The 23,248-nt window shown below is 33.5% G+C and overlaps 1 protein-coding gene across 3 annotated transcripts in view; it reads right to left on the bottom strand.

Annotated features, from left to right (window-relative positions):
* LOC145297828 (mediator of RNA polymerase II transcription subunit 12-like protein) overlaps positions 1 to 23,248 on the bottom strand; it is a 167,678-nt gene that overhangs the window by 96,886 nt on the left and 47,544 nt on the right. For all 3 annotated transcript variants that reach the window (XM_080144154.1, XM_080144153.1, XM_080144152.1), the window contains exons 14-18: positions 19,124 to 19,250; positions 13,931 to 14,145; positions 10,646 to 10,754; positions 7,252 to 7,496; positions 3,174 to 3,494 (exon numbers count right to left, since the gene is read on the bottom strand). In XM_080144154.1, coding sequence (XP_080000280.1) covers positions 3,174 to 3,494; positions 7,252 to 7,496; positions 10,646 to 10,754; positions 13,931 to 14,145; positions 19,124 to 19,250 — 1,017 coding nt within the window. The remainder of the gene's footprint in view (positions 1 to 3,173; positions 3,495 to 7,251; positions 7,497 to 10,645; positions 10,755 to 13,930; positions 14,146 to 19,123; positions 19,251 to 23,248) is intronic.

Raw genomic sequence — 23,248 nt, forward strand, 5'->3', positions numbered from 1 at the left:
TGTAGAATGTATGTATCGGTGACAAAATATCATATTCCAAAAATCATGTAAATTAATGAAGTATTTTTTTTTCACCCCAAACAATGCATGTTGCCACTTTGATGTAGGGGGCTACTATCAGGGACCTAAGTTGCAGGGGTAATATGTAGGGAGTTTAGTAGCAAGATGTCTGTTCACATTACACTTGAACTTCTGCATGTCAGTACAGTTGGAGAAGCAAGAAACTGGAAGAGAATTCCAAAGTCCTGCAGTTCTGGGGAAGAAGCTATTAGAGTAGAAGGCTTTTTTACATTTAGGGATCTCAACTGTGTAGGGGTGGGACTTTGCTGCTTGTTGGGTTTGTTGGGGGTATTTACGTCGAGAGGATACAAGGGCTTGTAGTTCATCAGAACATCCACCATTAAAATACTTGTAAAACAGGCAGAGGGATGCAACATTTCGTCGATGGGACAGGGGCTGAAGCTTAGATGACAGTTCAGGACCTATTAGGTTGGTAACTCTCTTTTGGACGCTGTCCAGGAGTGAGAGATTAGTAGCAGATGCACCAGTCCAAACGTGACAGCAATACTCCATACATGGGAGAATGGTGGCTTTGTAGAGGTACAGGATACTTACAGGCGTAAGTAACTTTCTAGCACAGTATAGAGAGCCCACCTTCTTTGCAGCGGCCTTGGCAATGATCTCGATGTATTTATTCCAATTTTTGTTTCCTGTGAACGTTAAGCCAAGAAGCTTGAACGAACTGCTTTCAGGTAAAGTATTTCTAGCCATAGCTATTGGTGGTTGGTAAGGTTTCATATCATTAAAGGAAACGAGCTTTGTCTTGGCAGCGTTGAATGTGACCATCCGTTTTTGACCCCATTCCACTACAGACTGAAGGTCTTCCTCTAGGGTTTCAGCCATTACCTTAGATATGTGCTCATTAGTTTTCCCCACGTGCCTGCTATAAAGCATGGTGTCGTCGGCAAATATACCCATATCAGAGACAATTTTATCAGGTAAGTCATTTATGAATATCAAATAATAAATGACCAAGGATCGATCTTTGAGGTACACTCGCATTTATATCAAATTTTTTGGATGTATGCCCATTAAGGACAACCTGGATTTTTCTTTCATTTAAGAAGGATCTAATTATGCTAAGCATCCGTCCAGTAATAGGATTTTATTTTCATGTGAAGACCATCATGCCATACCCTGTCAAAAGCCTTAGATATATCTAGAGTTACAACCCTCCTCTCTCCTGCCTTATCCAGTGCTTGGTATAATCGTTCAGAGATTACAGTTAGAATATCTGCAGTAGAACGGGCTTGCCTAAAGCCATATTGGTGGTCAGACAGCAGTTTAGCAGCTGTAATGTGGTGGACTAGAGCTTGATTAATTAAGGACTCAAATATTTTGGCAAAAAGAGGGAGGAGGCTAATTGGGCAATAATTTAATGGGTCAGTTCTTTCGCCAGAGTTTCTGTAAACTGATACTACAGAAGCAGTTTTCCAGTAGCTAGGAAAACAAGATTCGTTAAGGCATTTGTTAAAAAGTTTAGAGAGAACAGGACCGACCTCAACAGAGCATTTTTTGAATAGCACAGCCGGGATGAGGTCAGGTCCACATGCTTTTGAGGCGTCTAGGTCTTTTATATCATGTACTTGAGAAGGCGTGATTTTCGGATCATCTAGCATGGTTTCTGTCCGCAGAGAAAAATCAGGGAGGGAATGGCTTGCTGGGTCCAAGGTAGAGTTTGATGCAAACTGACTGGCAAGCATGTTAGCTTTCTCAGTTGCTGTGCAAACAACCTCATGATGGTTACATTTTTATAAAGATAATGATTTTTAAGTGATTAATGGAAATTCAAAGGCACTATAAAATAAATCTAGTAGCTACAAATAGTGAGTTTTTTTCCCTAGCGATTTTTTTTAAATGGCAGGCCAGACGGTCTTAAAAAATAAAACATGATTTTGCGAATATATTTTTGTTCTGTCATACATCATAATTCTGGACAAGAACCGCAAGATTTTATAAGAGTACACATAAAAATAGCTTGCATCTGGTGTTGCCTGGGAAATCATGTGTGCTTCTGTGCTTAATCTTGAACGACATATCATTTTTATCTTCATCATTTTCAAATAAAGTCAAACATCATCTTTACTGTTTATCGATATCCAGTCTGACTGCCAACTTCACAATATTGGGGCCTGTGGCATAGTGGATAGAGGTGTTGAGTCTCTATTGTTCCAGGTGAGTATTGTCTGAAGATAGCAGTTTCAATCCTACTCAAGCAGGCCAGAGGATTAGTTGGTCAAAATGTGGTGAAACAGCAACTATGGAAGGCAGTGATTACTGGGAATGCAGTACAAGATTCCTATTCCGTCACAGTTAATCACCTGAAGAAGGCCAGAGGATGAGTTGGCCGAAACATGGTCAAACAACGGAAATGAGGATAATAGTCCGCAAAAAAATACACAAATTATGTTTTTATTGTGTACAACTGACTAGAAACTTGGTGCAATTTTTAGAGTTTGAATTGAATAAAAATCAGAAGTAAAAAAAAAAAAATTATCCTTCATCTACTTTATCATGTGCAATCATATCTGATTCATCTGTATTCATTTCTTTAAAAACAAAAGGACAAATACAAATGCTCATCTGAGCTCCAATCTATGTTCACCCCTTGCTGGACTTTCACAAAAAAATACTCAACTAGCTACAACCACTATAAACAATTTCCCCTACTCTCTATCCGTGTCTAAATCTAAATGCAGATTTCAAAAACAAAGCTTCTTTCCCAGAACTGCCTGTCAGCGGAATACTGTTCCACTGGTCTGCTTTCCAGATGACTACAATATCGTGGCCTTCAAATCCAATGTAAACAAGTTCGTGTTGAACTGTCCCCTTAAATAATCAAATCCTACCTAATTTACACTATTAACATTAATAAATTACCACCTTACATTCATTAACCCTTATCCTCGAGAGGCCTTCAAGCCTTAATAAGTGGTGATTCCCTTGTAAAAAAACACAAACAACAGCAAGTAATAATAGACTTTTTTTCATGGTAAGATGACTGTGAAGAAAGATGAGGAGGATAGAATGAAAGATGAAGAAGGTTGCACTCCCTCCTTCCAAGATATTGGCAGTTGAGGAGGAGGAGGAGGACATGCATGGCTAAAACTCACCTGCAAGGTGAAGTCTAGAAGTCCACTGATGTTGAGCGAATAATCCATCAGATCAAAAAGGTACGAAATATTGTCCACAACAGGAAGGTAACAGGAGTTTCCAGCCCCAAAACTTGAAAGCTGTTCGAGCACACTCGTCACGCACGACGAGGTCACTGCATGCATGTCATAGTAAGAAAGCTTTTGAAACTTGTTAAACGTGCCCTCAAGGTTACTCGACGAATCACAGTCTTTGTCCTTCTCTTTTTTCTTTTTCGCTTTGCTCGGGTCACCACTGGTGATATCGATACAGTTCTTCTTGTTAAATAAACGTAAGATTTCCTGGAACACAAAAGAAAAAGACAATTTATAAAGTTTAATAAGATTTGTTGAAATATGCACATAAAAGAAAAAGACAATTTATAAAATTAAAGATTCCCATGAATGTGGAATCACATTTTGTGATTTTTTGTGATAATAAAAAATCATTTGAATTTTAATCAAAAAAGAATTTTCAATAGAAGAAACATATGGATATTTTAAACAGAAATTAGAACTAAAAAAATGAAGCCATTTTAAAATGAAATCATTTATTATTTTTATTATTATAAGCCGAGACTTTTAATATCTAAAAATGTTTTTCAGAGCAAGACTTCCTTTTATTTTGTTAGTGTTAATCGTGGGAGGGTGAACGTCTTGTGGAGATACAAAATGTGCGGTAAAGTCTGGGCAATCTGTTGTGCTCGAATGTTCACATCTTATGAAGCAGCAAATATTTTGCATGAATATTTAAAATAGAAATTGTAATCATTTATTATTTTAGACAAGCTAAGATCTTCAATATATAAAAATATCTTCAGAGCAAAACTTTTTCTTATTTTGTTGTATTAACTTTAAAGGAGGTTGCGGGGTGGGCAGCATTTCATTGAGATAAAAAAAAAAACTCCAGTTCTTCAAAGTATAAAGTCATTTATTGCTGATGCATTGGCTCTTTTCCAGTTTTTTTTTTTTTTTTGATTTGATAAATGGTTTCATTTCAAGAGTGTATATGTATGGGGGTGGGGGAGTCAGGAAGTTATCTAGCTCCCCTACCCTACTTCATGAATTGTTTGATAATTTTCACAACAGAATTAACTTTTGACGTTTCTGAATTTTTTAGATGAGGATTGGTTATTTGCATTATTATTCATCGGATTACTGTTCTCATCTTGAGTGTGATTTTCACAACATTTTGGTTGATATAACCTCCGACCTTCTTCAGCTGTATCTTGTCAAACTCGGGAATGTTTCCGCTTGAAATTCTGTACAAATTCCAAAGTTCGACAGAAACATTCCCTGTTGAAAAAGAAAAAAAAAGCAGATTTCTAATGAAAATTTAAGATTTAAGTAGCAATACCAGACACCATAACGTTCAGCGCTGGACAAGACACACACTGCTACTTAATTTGACACTCATAGTTTTTAAATCTGTAATAAATACATTTCTCCTATGTCCATCAAAATAAAACTTATATAACTGGATTCACAATAAAATTTACTTTAAAATAGTATTTTGATATTTTTGTTGTGATTTGTATATTTGAAGAAATCACTCTTTAAATCCGACTATTAACGATGAAACATGCCAGCATAGCATGCCTGCTCGCGGTAGATGACTTTTTGAAAATAAGTAGCCGGGGTGTGTTCATATAAATACTTAAAGCAGAAGTTGTACACATCAACGTTTCTAATAGTTTAAGCTAATCAGAGAAAAGAATCGTCTTTTGCTACAAAATCTGAACACATACGTCTTTCCAGTTAAAAGTTAGAACATCTTAAAGTTGACAATTTGTAATAAAAAGATAAGTAAAGATAGAAACTGTGTTCAATAGTTTAATAGTGAAAATATTCATTTCTTTTGTCTTACAATTTGAAAAGAATTGGATAAAAACTTGGTACGCAAATTTGTAAAAAAGTACTCATGCAAGATATTCTAACTTTGACTGGAAAGACGTACGTGCTGTGTTCAAATTCCATAGCAAAGACAATTTTTGTGTGCCATGACACGCACAAAAAAAAATCTGTAAACATATCATTCAACTTACGAAAGTAAAGTATTCATTTTATTTTTATTTAGAAAACATAAATATTTAAGGTACTACTACAGTTTATCGCCAAAAATTGAGACACCATTTTTTTTTTCGGGCACCTGTCATGAAGATTAGAGGAAGCAAACAGTATTTTAAACTATGATCAAAGCATGAAATAAAAAAAATTAAACTAGATAATGATTACTTCTGGAAAAAAACTAATTACTATGTGCCCTAGTGTAGTATGAACACCTCCAACTTCTCCATGTTAAGAACAGCTTTCAAGGATGAAGGAGGTGGGGGGGGCGGCATTCTGAAAGTCGTTCTTAACATGGGTAGGTTGAGGGGTATTTATACTACGCTGGGGCATGTAGTAATTAGCTTAATTTTTTTTGTTATTTATTTCATGCTTCAGTCATAGTTTAAAATACTGATTGCTCCCTGATTTTGATGACAGGTGCCCGAAAAAAAAAAAAAAAAAAAAAAAATGGCGTCTCCATTTTTAATTATGGAAAAGATTATTTTTTATAAAAGAAAACCCGACAATAAACATCTCAAAGTTAACGATTTGTAGTACAAAGATAAGTAAGGATAGAAACTGTGTTCAAATGCTGTTTAATAGTGAATATATTCATTTCTTTTGTTCTAAAATTTGAAAAGAATTGGATAAAAACTTTCTGCACGAGTATATATATATATATATATATAAGTAAATATATATATATATATATATATATATATATATATATAAAAAGTAAATATATATATATAAAAATATATATAAAAATATATATATATAAAAGTAAATATATATATATATAAAAGTAAATATATATATATATATAGATAAAAGTTATAACTCCTTGTAAACATGAGAATTTTTTTTGTGCCGTGACATGCACAAAAAAAAAAAATCTGCAAACAATTTGTTCGTCAACTTATGAGCATAAAGTAATCATTTTTTTTGCTATTTAAAAAACATAAATTTTTAATTATGGAAAGGAAAAGAATATTTTGTTTATAATTTCTTTGAATCATGTGGTAGCCATCTTGGATTTTTCACACTGTAATGATGACAAATGATGTCCATCAGAATAATATTTCACAGGATGATAAAGTCTTACCTCCAATTTTTTAAACTGTTTTTTATGATGCTTCTACTTAAAGCCATTAAAATTAAAACTATGCTAATTAGTTTAACGTATTTGGAAACAATTTTGATCTGTATGAAATTTCCTTTAATTTGATATGCTACAAGCCATATTTTGTTAATTTTTTTTGAATCGTATCATGGTGGCCATTTTGGATTTCCCAATCGCCATCTTGGATTTTTCATGATATTATAATGGGAAATGATAATGTCCATCAGAGTAATACTTCCTATGATGATAAAGTCTTACCATTTTTATTAGCTGTTTTTATGATGTTTTTACTTAAAACTGTTAAAATAAAACTGAAATAAGCTAATTACTCTGTAAGTTATCAAGTGAGATGGTCGTAAATAATGCCGACTGAACCTTCATGGTATTATGATGATATGTTCAAAAGTTCATCATAATATCTTAAAAAGATCTGAAGATACAACTTTTTAAAGATGGGTTAGTCAGTAAATTGTGCAAATTTCCTACCATTTTCAATCACAAGCTTATATGCATTTGAATAGGACTGACTTAAGACAAAATGTCCAGTGAACCACACGTTTTTTGATACTTTGAATGGTCATGAATCCAGTTCTAATGAACTAATTTTTAAAAAACAAAAGATAAAATTTCTTTCTTTTTATGCTCTTTTCAATAATGCTTGATTTGAGTTTATTCAATCTAAAGAAAGAAAAATGCTGTGGTATTGCTAGTTTAAGTGAAAAGCTACTTTTCTTGATTTACAAAAAAAAAAAATAAAAATAAAAAAAAATAAAAAAAAAAATCTGCTAAAAAGCAGAACACTCACATCCTTCCTGATATGAAGTAATTCTATTTGAGAAAAAAATAAATTAAAAAAAAAATATTGTTGAAAAGAAGTGTTAATCTTACCTTGGTGACCTTTTTGATAATATGCCTGGCATTGTCACGTGCTTTGCCAACTCCGTAGAGTACAACAAAGCGTTGGTTGCATTCATGAGCGTAGCTCTCATTCTGCGGGATGGGGAAGTGTGTAGCAAACAGCATATGGCGAGAAGGGCCTTTTGGGGGAGGCGGAGGTTGGGGAGGGGCGGATTGAGATTCACCCACGCTCAGTATGGGCTGATCCCGTTCGGATTTCCCAGATTTTACAGAAGCTGGAACAGAAAAAAAAAAAAAAAAAAAGAAAAAAAAAGAAAGAATTAAATTGAAGTTAAATCATGTCTTTATGTTAAAACTTCTATATCGCCCTCTCTGGTCTCTCTATCTCTCTCTTTCCTATTTTTTTTTTTTATTTTTCTTCCCAAACCAAATCTCAGCAAATACTGCCACATGGTGAGACGACAACTATGGATGGCAGTAATTGGTGAGAATGCAGTCAGGAGATTCAGAGTTCCTATCCCGTCGTGGTTACCACCTGACGAAGGCCAGAGGAATAGTTGGCCGAAACGTCATGAAACAACTAAGAAAGATGAGGATAAAAGTCCGCAATAAATAAATAATACTCATCTCAATGATGAATTCCAATTAATTAATAATAATGCAATTCATTTACTATAACTATCCCTTTTAAAGGTGAATGTTATTTTCTAAATATTATGCATGCAGGCCAGTGCCAATCAAGAAAATATAAACTTTTTAAGTCTTTGGTTTGTAGTTTTTTAAAGTTTTGGCTGGAAATACAAACAAACACACAAATACATGAAAAATTCCATTCCTCAAAGATGTATGAAAAATGGTTTTATTTTCTAGAGAAAACTTTCTAAATGTTTAATGATCGACTTCTAAGCAATAAAAATGATATGGCAACAATATTCTAAATGTCCAGGTGGACAACAAATGGCCAATTTGCAGAGATGTATATGGCATCCATTTTTTTTTATTCAATTTTCACCCCAAACAAGGTACAGTGCCTTTTGAAGTAGGGGGCTACTATGGGGGACATTAGTTGCAGGAGCATTATGAAGGGAGATAAGTAGCAAGATGTCTGTTCACATTACACTTGAACTTCTGCATGTCAGTACAGTTGGGAAAGAAGAATCCCGGAAGGGAGTTCCAAAGTCTAGCAGTTCTGGGGAAGAAACTATTGGAGTAGAACATTTTCTTACACCTAGGGATATTTACTGTGAACGGGTGGGATTTAACTGCTTGTCGGGTTTGTCAGGGGTATTCACGTTGAGATGGTACAAGTGCTTGTAGTCCATCAGAGTATTCACCATTTAAATACTTGTAGAACAGACAGAGGGATGCAACATTTCGGTGATGGGACAGAGGCTGAAGCTTAGATAACAGTTCAGGACCTATCAAGCTGGCGATTCTCTTTTGAACCCAATCCAGGAGGGAGAGACAAGTAGCAGATGCACCAGCCCAAATGTGACAACAGTACTCCATACATGGACAAATGGTGGCCTTATAGAGGTACACGATGCTTACAGGCGTAAGTAGTTTTCTAGCATGATAGGGAGAGCCCACCCTCTTTGCAGCAATGCTCTCAATATCCATTTTGTTTGGAATTCATTTATGCAATATTTTCCATTTCTAAAAAAGTTTTAAAATTTCAATATACAAAATAAGACAAATTTTACAATGCATTTCTTATGTATACAAAAAAAATTGTGAATAACAGACAAAAATGCTTGTAAATTTATGTTAGGTAGTAAGTCGAACACAAGAAAGTATTTCTAAATTATTTAAGTATTTATTAGTTATTAATCTGTCTGTCGATCTATTTATCTATATATGCATTATCGATATATCTCTCGATCTATCTAACTGGAGAGATAAATATGAAGAATATTTATAAAAACTGTCAAAATATTACAAAGCTAGACCATAGACAAGTTTAGTGGAAGCATCTGGTCAACTAACACGATCTATGTTTGAGTTACATACATCAGATTAGCTGGAGATCATTGGAGTTGGAATTTGGACGTTCAGCAGGGCGGACGGTTTAACAGGTCGTCCCTCCCTCCACTGGGGACAGGGCTGATGTGTCTTAGAATGGAGATCTAGAATTAACCACACAAGCAAAGATATTCACTTTCCATTCTTCTGCGATTGACACCTGGAAGGTGAATAAAAACTATATAAAACCAACCAGCGTTCTTGGAAGTGAACGAATATTCATCCAAACAGGTTCCAGCCTCCCCTCCAAGTGTTATATAGTTATTATTATTATTAGACGATACCACTTCTGCACGTATGTTACGTGAGTTCTTATTAGTAAAGATATGAGTCTTAGTGAGAGTTCTTGTCTTATTACATATGATGTTGTATCTTAGAGAGAGAGATGTGTATGTAATGACATTTTTTAACACAGACATATAATAACAATACAATTTACCTTTTTGTAGAAATCACAAACACAAAGATGAGCTTTATCCAAAACACATGATAATTTATTTTCTTACGACCGGTCGGGATTTCCTCATTAAGAACTCAAAGTTTCACATTTTAGTTTCTGAAGTAACGTCTTGCTTCAGACGTCCGCCTGTCTCTGAGTTTTCTCACTGACCGTCTCCCCTGACTGTCCCTCTGACTGTCTCTGACTCTCTCTATGACTGTCTCCACGACCAACTAACTCCCACCTCCTATATTGAGAAATCCATGCATCCCGGCCACGTGAGCAAAATTCACGTGTTTCAACATGCGCGACTTTGCACGTTTTCGACATTGATTTCCCAATAACCTATTTTTCTTGTGTTGTTTCCACAAAGGAATTTAACCTACATATCTAATTTATTTAACCATATTTTATTATCCACATTCTTTTAACAATTGAATAGTTTATTTATTATTTATTTCATCCGAATTAACAATTTACTGGACATTCCATTTAAACCTATTGTTCTTTAAAACTTATGTCCAGGGTTCGAATTCTGCTTTCTCTTATTTTCATTTTAACTAATCTCTCTATTTTTATACTTACATGAACAGGGGACAGCCCTTATCATGTAACACAAGAACAAAATGAATTCCAGGTGGACAAGATCAAAGATGTATGACCACACACACACCCGCATATGAATATTTAGACGGTCATAGCATTGGAACATAAATAGTCAGCAACAACACAACTTAGGGTTCAAATAGTGAAGAATCACCAACGATAGACATTTAGTGACACGTACACACATCAGGATGAACCCTTTGTCCCAAGTATACATATTAACATATGGTGCTATGGTACACATTACACAACAGACCCCTTTTTTGGTATGCCATTATACAACATATGCTGTTTTGGTGCCTTGATGGTACCCAATTACATAATTAATGAATGGATAGTTTTGCTGCGTGCGTTTACCTGGCGCCTCCGGACTAGTCTTCTGTTCCTCTTTCACAGAGCCAAATAAACTGCCGAGATCATTTTCCATCGTATGGATGTCCAAATCCATCTTGATGTCATCTTGATGCTAAAAATGAAAAATTAAAGTTTTTTATTTTTTTTATTTTTAAAGCGTTCAAATAGAAATTACAATATTTTATAAGTTTGCATATTAAATTTTGCAATTGTCATTTGTAGCAAATGAAAAAAATAATTACTTAGGTTCACAAATTAGAATGGAGTTTATGTAAAAAAAATTATGAAAATCTCTTCAATTTTAATGTGTAATTGTTCATTTTGGTTTGGAGTTTTTTGGATTTTGTCAAAAAATGGATGTAAATAAAATTTTATCTTTTCTTAGGTCATTAATAGTTTTTTTTTCATGTTATTTAAAGATTTTCAGTGATTTTTATGCCAACATTTTTTGTATTTTACTTAATATGATAGTGTGTTTATTTGCATATAAAAACCATCACCTCTTTAAAAACAAAAAAAACAAAAAAAAAAACGGTTTAATATTGGGATTTAAGTTGTTTTTCACAAACAACCCCCCCCCAAAAAAACAGTGCATGCATAGTCCCCCTCTGCTGTTGTATGTGAGATGACGCCACAAAAAATAGTGAAGAAATGACGAATGTGAGAAGTGTGAAGGGCCAACGTTGCCTTCACATTTTGCAAAGTTTCAGAAAAATCTAATGGATGGGGCAAAAGTTATAAGTTAAAAAGTGTCATTTTTTTGCAATTTTGGGGCATTTGTGACCTCTTTTGAGCTTTTGAGAATGCCGAATCCCAATAAAAATCGATAAACAGTGCAGCTTCACGCCTTAATACATGTCTATTTGAATTCAGCACCATGGAAAACCACTATATATATATATATATATATATATATATATATATATATATATATATATATAGATTTTGGGTCATATGGAAAAAGAGCTTGAAAAAGGCAGGTTTTTTACCCCTAAAAGTCCAAGAGATGCAAACCAAAATTTTGCCGGGGTCACCAACAAAAAGGAGCGTTTTTAACACTAAAGGTCCACAGGGACATAAAACAGAATTTTGCCAGGGTCACCCACACTTGATTTATATTAAGAACAATGGACTACATTTTGGCCAAGTTTCTAAAAAATCTAATGAATGGACCAAAAGTTATGAGTCCAAAAGTGTCATTTTTGGCCATTTTGAGGCATTTTTTACCTCTTTTGAGCCCCTGGGGAGGCAACAAGAATTTTCACAAAATTTTTTTTTTTTACTGTGCACATATATTTAATGAAATACAATCTGTGGCAAAATTTCAGGAAAAACTAACGGACCGTTATCTGGCAATCGTCCGGTCTAACAGATGCCACTAAAAACATAGGTCTCTCTCTCCGATAAATCGGGGGACCCAAAAAATAGTTTGTTCGTATTATTTTGATTCTTCAGACTATCGTTCTCATCTTGAATGTTATTTTCACAACGTTTCGGTCGATGTAACCTCCAACCTTCTTCCAACTCAGGAATGTTTCTGTCAAACTCAGAAATCTGCACACAATTTCAAACAGAACCCTTCCTTTACTTAGCTTGCTCTTGTTCCGTCAGCCATGAGTGGATAGAGGTTCTAATTCATTTGCAATTGTATTGTTTGGTTACCCACATTAATTAAACCTACAATCTTCAGGAAAATATCACTTTGCAATTGAATTTTTCCAAGTACTCTAACCATTGTGCCACAAGTTCATGTAGATTCCTGAGTTCAACAGAAACATTCCTCAAGTTCAACCAGATGAACCTGAAAAAGGTTGGAGGTTACATCAACCAAAACATTGTGAAAATGACACTCAAGGTGAGAATAGTAGTCCTGATATTCAAAATAATACAAATAACAAATCCTCATCTCAAAAATTAAAAAACGTTTATTTTGTTTTACTGTACATGAACTTTTTTCAGATTATTTATCTCATCATTTTGGTAAAGTTTTTATGCTTCAAGTTCTTTATATCTTCAAATATTTATTCATGGTGTTTGGTTTGATTGTTTTACAGCGTATCAAACCTTTTTGCATTATTTAATGTGAAATTCAGTCATTTTGGTAAAAGTTTCTATGCTTAAAAATTCTTAATATTGTCAAATATTTATTCCTCACATTTGGTCGTTTTGTAGAGGAAAATTGTTTTCTTTTTCTTTTGCAGAAGATAATTGAGTTTTAGAAAAGCAAAAACCACTAACACTAATAATAGGTGCATTTTAGAAAGCCAGTATCTTTAGACACTGTGATTTCGTAGCAGCAGACCAAAAAATCTAATTTTAAAATTTCATTGGATGAAACTTTTGCCCTATTATCAAATTGTGTTTCTGTCCGTTTTTGCATGGTTCAAATCTGAAGTTTTGTTTAAAGTGAAAATAACTTTGTAATAAAATAAAAATTTAGCGTAATCTCTTTTTGTTATTAATCATATTACGAAGATTCAATTATACGCAACACATTTGCATTTCTGTGTCATTTTTACACTTTTTTTGAGAGTTAATAAAATTTTATTGAATGTTTGATCACATAATTCTTCCATTCAAGTTAATTTTTATTTATGACATCACATTATTTTTACAAAATTGGAATTTTAGTTATACAGTTAGGGACTGTATATACATGGCATTTTTTTAAATTTTTTTTTTTTTTATTACATTTTCACCCCAAACAAGGCACATTGCCACTTTAATGTAGGGGGCTACTATCAGGGGAAACATCTACTGGGGTACTATGTAGGGATTAGGGCAGCGAGATGTTGGTTCACGTTGCACTTGAACTTATGCATGTCAGTACAGTTGGGGAAGCAGTGACCTGGAATGGAATTCCAAAGTCTAGCAGTTCTGGGGAAGAAACTACTGGAGTAGAAAGATCTTTTACATCTAGGGATCTCTACAGTGTGGGGGTGGGATTTTGTAGCTTGTCGGGTCTGTCGAGGGTGTTCACGTCGTGGGGGCACAAGTGCTTGCAGTTCTTCAGAGCATTCACCATTATAATACTTGTAGAACAGGCAGAGGGATGCAACGTTTCGACGATGGGACAGAGGCTGAAGTTTTGATGCCAAGAACAAGAAAAATATACAATTAAGTAAAGAAATAAAAAGAAAAAACAAAATAAAAAGAATAGAAAATAAAAAGAAATAAAAATAAAAAAATTAAAAAAAAAAGAAAAAGAATAAAAGAAATGGAAAAAGAAAAAAAGGAAAGAAAAAAAAAGGAAAAAATAAAAATAAAAGGTTTTTTAACTTAGCTTACTTCATGTTTGATGCTCTCAGAAAAGCTTTTCACGCTGGACAAATCTACACTGTCTGCAGAGGGCATTGCCACAGACGGAGACGAAGCCAAATCTCCACGCGAGATGAGCGTACACATATAGGCATCGTGGGAAAAGACATCAAATCGTATCAATTCACAAAAAAGTTGTATCAAATTGGAAAATGCTTCGCGGTTTTCTTCCGTAATATTATCATCTGAAATTGATTGCAGTTAAAAACAAATGAAACAGATTGACAACAACAATTTCAATAGAAAACCAAATAATAGTTTAGGTTTAGTCATGACAGACCAACGAAAATGCTAGTTCAAACTTGATTGTGACAAATCAACGGCAATGTTGCATAATATTTATAATGATGCACTAGTGAATATACCCACTGACCCAAGTACAAGAAAAATACAAACAACTGCATTACAAGGGACAGTCAGAATCTTAAGGTCTCTAAGTTGGAGTGTCTGGCATCTGGTAAGATCTCCCACTTCAACAACAGCAAAAAAAATTGGAAAAAAAAACATTTTATTTTTTAAAATTGAATGAAAATATTTTTTTGAAATATTTGCAAGAAAACCCAAAATTGTTGAGAATCGAATGAGGAATAGCATTCGATGTAATAATAATAATGCAACAAAGTTGAGCATTTAATGTATCAAGTGCATTTGAGAACTTTTATCACCACACAAGCAGAAGGGCTCAGCATATAAAATCAACAGTAGGTTCTTTGATAAGACAGGGGTGCATTCAAAATGAATGCCTCTGTTTAGAGCAAAATTGAGCCATAATACTTTTGTGTTTTAACTTTTAATTCAAACTATAATACAAAAATAATTTTATAAAATCAACAGTAGGTTCTCTAAAGTGCAATGTAGACTATAATGTATTGTGGGCTGTCACTGTGGAGAGGCAGGTGAAGGTTTCTCCTAGTGCACCGTGATGTGTCCCCCGACTGGAGAAAGCAATCAATTGATTTGATTAAAAAATGAGCAATTTCATCGATTTAAATTGCAATAAAAATATTGAAGGTGTAAAACATTCGTTGACCCTCAGTCAATGTTGGGCAACATCAGGTTTCCCTGCTAGTATATGTATTAAAACAAAAAAGATAGAGAAATGGTCTGATTGTTCTCCCGCTCAAGTAGATATGATGTAATTCTCTACCTGTATAAGAGCCAAGTACAGCCAAGGCTGGAGTAATGTTGCCACATCTGGGGAGGAGCTGTTAGAAGCAGCTTATCCTGCCTTGACAGAGTTCAAAATAGACTTTGTAGCTTAGTGGGGGATGCCCTTTTCTCTTCCCTGCAACCTCTCTCCCACAGAACAGATAAAGAGATATTGCAAGCCTGTCTCTGCTTTATCATTATTTTCATAGCAAGTACTCGTCTGAGCTCCAATCTATGGTCAGTTCTGGCCTGACTTTCACGAAAAACACTCATCTACAGGGTGGTCAAAAAGTCAGGTAACATTTTAAAGAAAAACGATATTAGCAATACACGTATATTTAAGTACCATACATTGAAATATAAAATGAAACAAACATGAAATATGTTTATTTTGTTAATTGTCGTCCATTTCTCTCTATCAATCGCTGGAAGCGATTAACCACTGATTGCGTAACACGTGTAATCATGTCAGCTGATATCCGCGCAATCTCCTCTTCAATAAATAACTTTAAAGACGCTATTGTATCAGGCTTCTTGCCATAAACGCTATCCTTTACATAGCCCCAAAGCCAGAAATCAGGAGGGGTAGTTTATATATTACACTCAAATATTTAAACAAATAATATTAAACGAATAGAGATTATAATGGATCATATTGTTTTTTCTACCTTTAACATGTTACCTGACTTTTTGACCACCCTGTAGTTGAAACCACTATCAATAATTTCCCCCACTCTTTATCTGTACCTAGACGTAGATTCCATGAACAAAGTTTCTTTCTTAGAACTGCACCTATCCCGTTTCCCCATTGACTACTGTGTTGACCCTTATCCTCAAGTGGCCTGCAAGCTTTGATAAGTGGGGATTCTTTTGTAAAAAAAAAAAAAAAAAAAGTACAATAAAAATATACTAAGCTGGTGTTCTGTTGTCCTTTCGAAGATTAGTTATCGATGTTTTCTTTTAAAGGGTTATCACCAGGAAGAGATGTCAATTAAGAACGACTTTTTTACTCTTTGAAATCTTATACTTAAAAAAAGAATGCGTTCTTAGTTATTTGTTAAAAAGAAAACGATATGCGCAAACATTATTTTCGTTTTACTTACTCTGGAACATTATATTTATGGACTATACTTATTAAATACTTACTATTAATCATATTTATTTCTCTAATATATGATATAGAAATATATATATTTTATTGCAATCCTCCCCCCCCCCAAGTAATGACACCTTACCAATTCTCCAATACACTATCCCTTTGATTACTGTACACACAATAACCCTTATCCCCGAGTGGCCATTGGGCCTTGATAAGTGGTGAATTCCACGTAAAAAAAAAAAAAAAAATTCAGGTATTTTAATGTATTTTATTTTGGCAACTATTTATTGGATTACTAATCCTCTTATTCTATTGGAAAATCTTTGCATTTATTTATAATTTAATACTAATGTAATTACCTATACTTAATTAACATAGGATTACAGTTTAATACTTAATAATTCTCACATAAAACATAGCACCTATATTTAAGTATTAGCGGGGGTTCCCTACGTTGCCCGGGTGTTTGGAGGTGTAAATAAAAAAAGTTTGGGTAGGCAGGTAGGCTCGAACCCGAAGCCTTGAGGCGAAGGCAGAAAAGAAAGTGCGACATGTTACCGCGACGCTAAGAGGGCAGAGAAGTGAGAATGGTTGAAATTAAACGCTTAAAAAAGCAGGCATTTTAAACGAATGTCAATGTCTGCTTTTCTAGATCAAACATCACACCATAGAGAACTGAAATCACAGTGCGAATTTTGTAACATAAAAGTTGTTCAAATAAAATATAGAGACGACCTCGTTTTGTAAATCGGAGATATTATAATCTAGGGAGTATATAAAAAGTTTTAAGAATTAGTGACCATTCCGAGCGCCCCTCCGTCCCCCGGTCCCTGAAAAAGCTTTTGCCAGACATACAAAAAAAAAATGCACACACACACACACACAAAGACATTTTGGCTGTTAAATAACAGATTAAATTTAAATTATTTGTGGCATTATTATGAATTCTAGGCAAATTCAATTGACCTTGATGGTGGATTCTCACAAATTATGGAAACAGGCAAAGCTTTGCTTCCCAACATTGGCGTGAAAAGACCTGCTGATAAGAATATAGGGAGATCACAAAAAAAAATCAATAAAGTTATTTCTGGCAGATTAACGACGAGCAAACCTCGCATTCTTTATTACATGAGAAACGTTGATTTGTTGGTAGAGAGAAGAGAAAAAAACGAAATAGGATTACCATTGTTTTGGAGAAGAGAAAAAAGAAAGCTTATTAAATTAAATATATTCGTCTCAATGAGAGAGAAAAGCAAATAATGGCTCAATAAAAGAAAAGATTTTTTGACGATTAAACATTCTCCTTGTCACTGCCAAACGAATCTACGCAGTTTTAGGATGCAAGCATCTGAACTTGCAGCCAAATTTAACAACTCCACTGCACCCAGACTAACTTAGAAAAAAAAAAAAGTGTTGAAAACAAAGACTAGTCATTCAAAATGTATTTCTTAAATCAGAAAGAATTACCCATTTTAACTTTGTATCCGAATGGGAATATTTAATGGAATAAGTTTGATAAAAAAACAAAACAATTACCAGCGATTTGTTAATCATTTATCTTTTTTAAATGTTTTGAAAGTGATTCAGTTTTTTTGGACATCAGCAAATCAAGCGTTTCCAATGCCGACACTTTTTAGCCAAATGTGAGAGAAACAACCACTAACAACGACCAGATGACCAACCTCAGAGATGTCCCAGAGAGCAAAAGTACAGTTTTAGTATGTCCGAAAACCCTTTGATGCAGAAATTGTGTTGTCACACGGACTTAAGGTCTGCTCGTTTTGGTCTGTCAATATATGCGTGGTGCCAGCGTCCTGTGAATACCTGAATATATTTAAAAGGTCCAAGACTAGGCAATATTACATTTGTGGTCCCACAGTTGCGGATCGCAATTAGTATGTAATCCACCGTGACTAGACTAGTCAGCAGGGGATATGAATTACATATTTACATTTAATTAATAGAACCTTATTACATGTAATCAATTTTTTTCATCATTAGACCTAAATAAAAAGCCACTGCAAAATTTTATCTAACCAAGAGGTTAGGTTTGGCGTGAATAAAAACCTCTTCCGTGCTACTATCAATATTATTTATTGTTCAAGGTGGTCTATCCTCAAACATTTTGCCGGAACCATTCTCAACATCCACCAAGTAAATCTATTCAAGAATCATTTTGGGGACAGGATATTTCCATTGGTTATAGGTTGGAAATTAAATGATACTCTATTGCCCCATCACTTTGCTTAAGTTTAAAGGCTCTCATTTTATTATGAAACCTTATTATATTTTTGAAGATCTTTCCCAACATCCAGAAGGGTCAAGATTTATTTATGAATTTCATTCATACGAGATTCCTAACTTTTATTCTATTTTCCCATTTACTTTGTGAATATTCAGGAATGAAGGTCAATCTCACAAGCTTGTCAAGACATGAAGCATTCATTTCAATTTGGGTCAAGGAGGAATCAGAGAGTCAGTGATGGAAAGGATAGAAGCTTAGGTTTGGATATATTAAAATTAACCATTCCTCCATTGCACCACATACTCCAAATCAAAACGAAGAATCAGAAAGATCTTTGTCATTGCCGGCTTTTGAAGTGTTCCCCTGCATAAATGTCGATGAAAGATCTTACAAGGTGTTTTGGGAGATCATTAACAAAGATCAGAAAGAGAGTTGGGCATAGGATGCTTCATACTTCTATCCATCAACGACTACTTGTTTGTGTGAATTACATTGTTAGTGAAGAGAAATTCCATGGGGTTTTCTTTCGAGATTTATAGTGTGTGTATCTTTAGTAGTTTTAGCACAATAAAAATGCTAACTTTTTTCGAAATTTGTTGGATGGATGAACAAAGGTATTTGTAAAGATGTACTGAATACATTTAAAAAAAGGTATAAAAGGAGTTGGTACCTAAAACAGGAGCATCTTCATGCAAGAAATCCATGAGTAATTGTTGATAAACTGGAAAAGCAGAAGAGAGCATCGCATCAGAGGCTGTGGAGTCCTTGTCATCCATCATTTCACTGTCTGCAAACTTCTGAAATAAAGAAAACAAAAATAAGAAAACTTTTTTATGATGAATAAAGAGAATGATGAACCTTATACATTATAGCAATAGTGATGGACTCATCCGTAAGATGGCACTTGAAAATAGTCCAAAATTAAACAATTGTTGATAGAAAAGATGGAGTTATTATTATTTATTTTGTACATTTTGTTGTTTTTTTAACGCTTTTAGTACATGTGTACTAAAAGTGTTGAAAACAACAAAATAGTATTGTTTGGAAATCAAATTTGAAAAACTTAATTTTTTTAAATTGACAAACCCAGAATAAAAAAATGAAACTTTTTTCTGCTTTCGTTTTGAAAGCAGGAAAAAGTTTTCTATTTTTAAGAGACTACAAACTCGTTAATACGCTGACAGCGATGGTTAGTGCATAGCTAACCATGGTTGTCATCGTTTCCCTTTAAGTGATTTGAATTTCTATGAAAGATAACATTTTAAAGAAATTTCCGCACAATAATTATCAAATATTTACATATTATACATGAAAATAATTCTGAAACTATTATCTATATGAAAATGGATGATATATGCCGATTTATCTTATCAATTTTGAAATATTCTTTGTCAACTTTGCTCGGTCATAACTTTGCTTCCTGTGGTCGTAAAAATAAAAATCAAACACCAGTAGAGATGGACTTCTTTTTTTATATAGCCTGTAAAATTTCAGTCATATCCAATCGAATTTAACACCGCGCATATGTATTCAAACGTAACGTATGAAATGTAAACATTGAAAAAACTGTTTCCCCTTTTCGCGTCATAATTTTTTATCATTTTTTTTAATTTGGAGCATAAAAATATTGAACGCATAAAAGAAAAATTAATTAATCATCATTGGAATGCTCTATTCTCTTTTTCATCAATGTAATTCTTTTAAAAATTGACCAACAAATAAAAAAGAGATGACTTGTTGAAGCACATTAGGTATTTAATATTGTCGATGTCCATGAAAATACAGCATACGCGGCAATGCTACATACATACATACATACATACAGTAGAACACTAGAATATGGTGGCCCTAGGATGTTTTTTCTGATTACGATGTGGAATACAATTTTTTTCCGGACCCTGGTTAAGGTATTTGCCCTGCCTTATTGTGTTATTTATGTTATTTGATTATATACATGTGTATCATATACTGTACTGTATTTTGTTACTAATTTTTAATGCCGTATCCCAGGGGTCTACTGTATAAAGAAAGTTATAAACAAAATAAAATAAAAATAGGAATTTATTTGTCAGTTTTTTTTTGTTTGTTTTTTTCTTTTTACATTTTCACCCCTGTTAATTAACACTATGTAGGGATTTGGGCAGCAAGATGTCAGTTCACGTTGCACTTGAACTTCTGCATGTCAGTACAGTTAGGGAAGCAGGATCCTGGAATGGAATTCCAGAGTCTAGCGGTTCTGGGGAAGAAACTACTGGAGTAGAAAGATCTTTTACATCTAGGGATCTCTACTGTGTTGGGGGTGGGATTTAGCTACCTGTCAGGTTTGTCGAGGGTGTCTACGTCGTGGGGGCACAAGTGTCTGCAGTTCGTCAAAGCATTCACCATTAAAATACTTGTAGAACAAGCAGAGGGATGCAACGTTTCGTCGATGAGACAGAGGATGAAGCTTAGATGCCAGTTCAGGGCCTATCAGATTGGCGACTCTTTTTTTAACCTTGTCTAGGAGCGAGAGACTAGTAGACGCACCAGCCCAGATGTGACAACAATACTCCATACATGGGCGAATGGTGGCCTTATAGAGATACAGGATACTTTCAGGTGTCAGTAGTTTTCTAGCACGGTAGAGAGAGCGTACCTTTTTCACAGAGGCCCTGGCAATGTTTTCAATATAATTGTTCCAGCTCATGTTTCCTGTGAGCGTTAGGCCAAGCAGTTTGAAAGATGTACTCTCAGACAGGGAGTCACTGGCCGTTGCTATTGGTGGCAGAGAAGGTTTTTTGTAATTACTGAAGTTCAATAAGAAAGAAGCATGATTGCAAGGAGGGGCTATAAACATTCATTAAATCTAGGCATTTTGAAGTTTGATGCTCCTCATCAGACAAACAAGTTATTTCCCTCTAGTTTGTTTCGGATCTATTTATCAAACATTTTATAAAACGCTTGGGACTTTAGGTTATTAAATTTTTTATCTATAATATTGTTTCTTGTTCTTATCAATATTCCTTCTTTTTTATTTATTATTATCTTTATTTTTACCCCTTTTTTATATTGTTTTATTTTAATCTTCATTTTACCATTTCATTCCTAATGCATCCTAAGTTAGATGTCACATTTTACATTCTGTTTTATTTTAATCTTCATTTTACCATTTCATTCCTAATGCATCCTAAGTTAGATGTCACATTTTATATTCTGTTTTATTTTAATCTTCATTTTATCATTTCATTCCTAATGCATCCTAAGTTAGATGTCACATTTTACATTCTGTTTTATTTTAATCTTCATTTTACCATTTCATTCCTAATGCATCCTAAGTTAGATGTCACATTTTATATTCTGTTTTATTTTAATCTTCATTTTACCATTTCATTCCTAATGCATCCTAAGTTAGATGTCACATTTTATATTCTGTTTTATTTTAATCTTCATTTTACCATTTCATTCCTAATGCATCCTAAGTTAGATGTCACATTTTACATTCTGCTTTATTTTAATCTTCATTTTACCATTTCATTCCTAATGCATCCTAAGTTAGATGTCACATTTTACATTCTGCTTTATTTTAATCTTCATTTTACCATTTCATTCCTAATGCATCCTAAGTTAGATGTCACATTTTACATTCTGCTTTATTTTAATCTTCATTTTATCATTTCATTCCTAATGCATCCTAAGTTAGATGTCACATTTTATATTCTGTTTTATTTTAATCTTCATTTTACCATTTCATTCCTAATGCATCCTAAGTTAGATGTCACATTTTATATTCTGTTTTATTTTAATCTTCATTTTACCATTTCATTCCTAATGCATCCTAAGTTAGATGTCACATTTTACATTCTGCTTTATTTTAATCTTCATTTTACCATTTCATTCCTAATGCATCCTAAGTTAGAAATCACATTTTACATTCTGCTTTATTTTAATCTTCATTTTATCATTTCATTCCTAATGCATCCTAAGTTAGATGTCACATTTTATATTCTGTTTTATTTTAATCTTCATTTTACCATTTCATTCCTAATGCATCCTAAGTTAGATGTCACATTTTATATTCTGTTTTATTTTAATCTTCATTTTACCATTTCATTCCTAATGCATCCTAAGTTAGATGTCACATTTTACATTCTGCTTTATTTTAATCTTCATTTTACCATTTCATTCCTAATGCATCCCAAGTTAGATGTCACATTTTACATTCTGCTTTATTTTAATCTTCATTTTACCATTTCATTCCTAATGCATCCTAAGTTAGATGTCACATTTTACATTCTGCTTTATTTTAATCTTCATTTTATCATTTCATTCCTAATGCATCCTAAGTTAGATGTCACATTTTATATTCTGTTTTATTTTAATCTTCATTTTACCATTTCATTCCTAATGCATCCTAAGTTAGATGTCACATTTTATATTCTGTTTTATTTTAATCTTCATTTTACCATTTCATTCCTAATGCATCCTAAGTTAGATGTCACATTTTACATTCTGTTTTATGTTAATCTTCATTTTACCATTTCATTTCTAATGCATCCTAAGTTAGATGTCACATTTTATATTCTGTTTTATTTTAATCTTCATTTTACCATTTCATTCCTAATGCATCCTAAGTTAGATGTCACATTTTATATTCTGTTTTATTTTAATCTTCATTTTACCATTTCATTCCTAATGCATCCTAAGTTAGATGTCACATTTTATATTCTGTTTTATTTTAATCTTCATTTTACCATTTCATTCCTAATGCATCCTAAGTTAGATGTCACATTTTATATTCTGTTTTATTTTAATCTTC

The sequence above is a fragment of the Euprymna scolopes genome, chromosome 18, assembly GCF_053919585.1.
Source record: "Euprymna scolopes isolate OS-2025 chromosome 18, ASM5391958v1, whole genome shotgun sequence".
In the NCBI taxonomy this organism is placed as follows: domain Eukaryota; kingdom Metazoa; phylum Mollusca; class Cephalopoda; order Sepiida; family Sepiolidae; genus Euprymna; species Euprymna scolopes.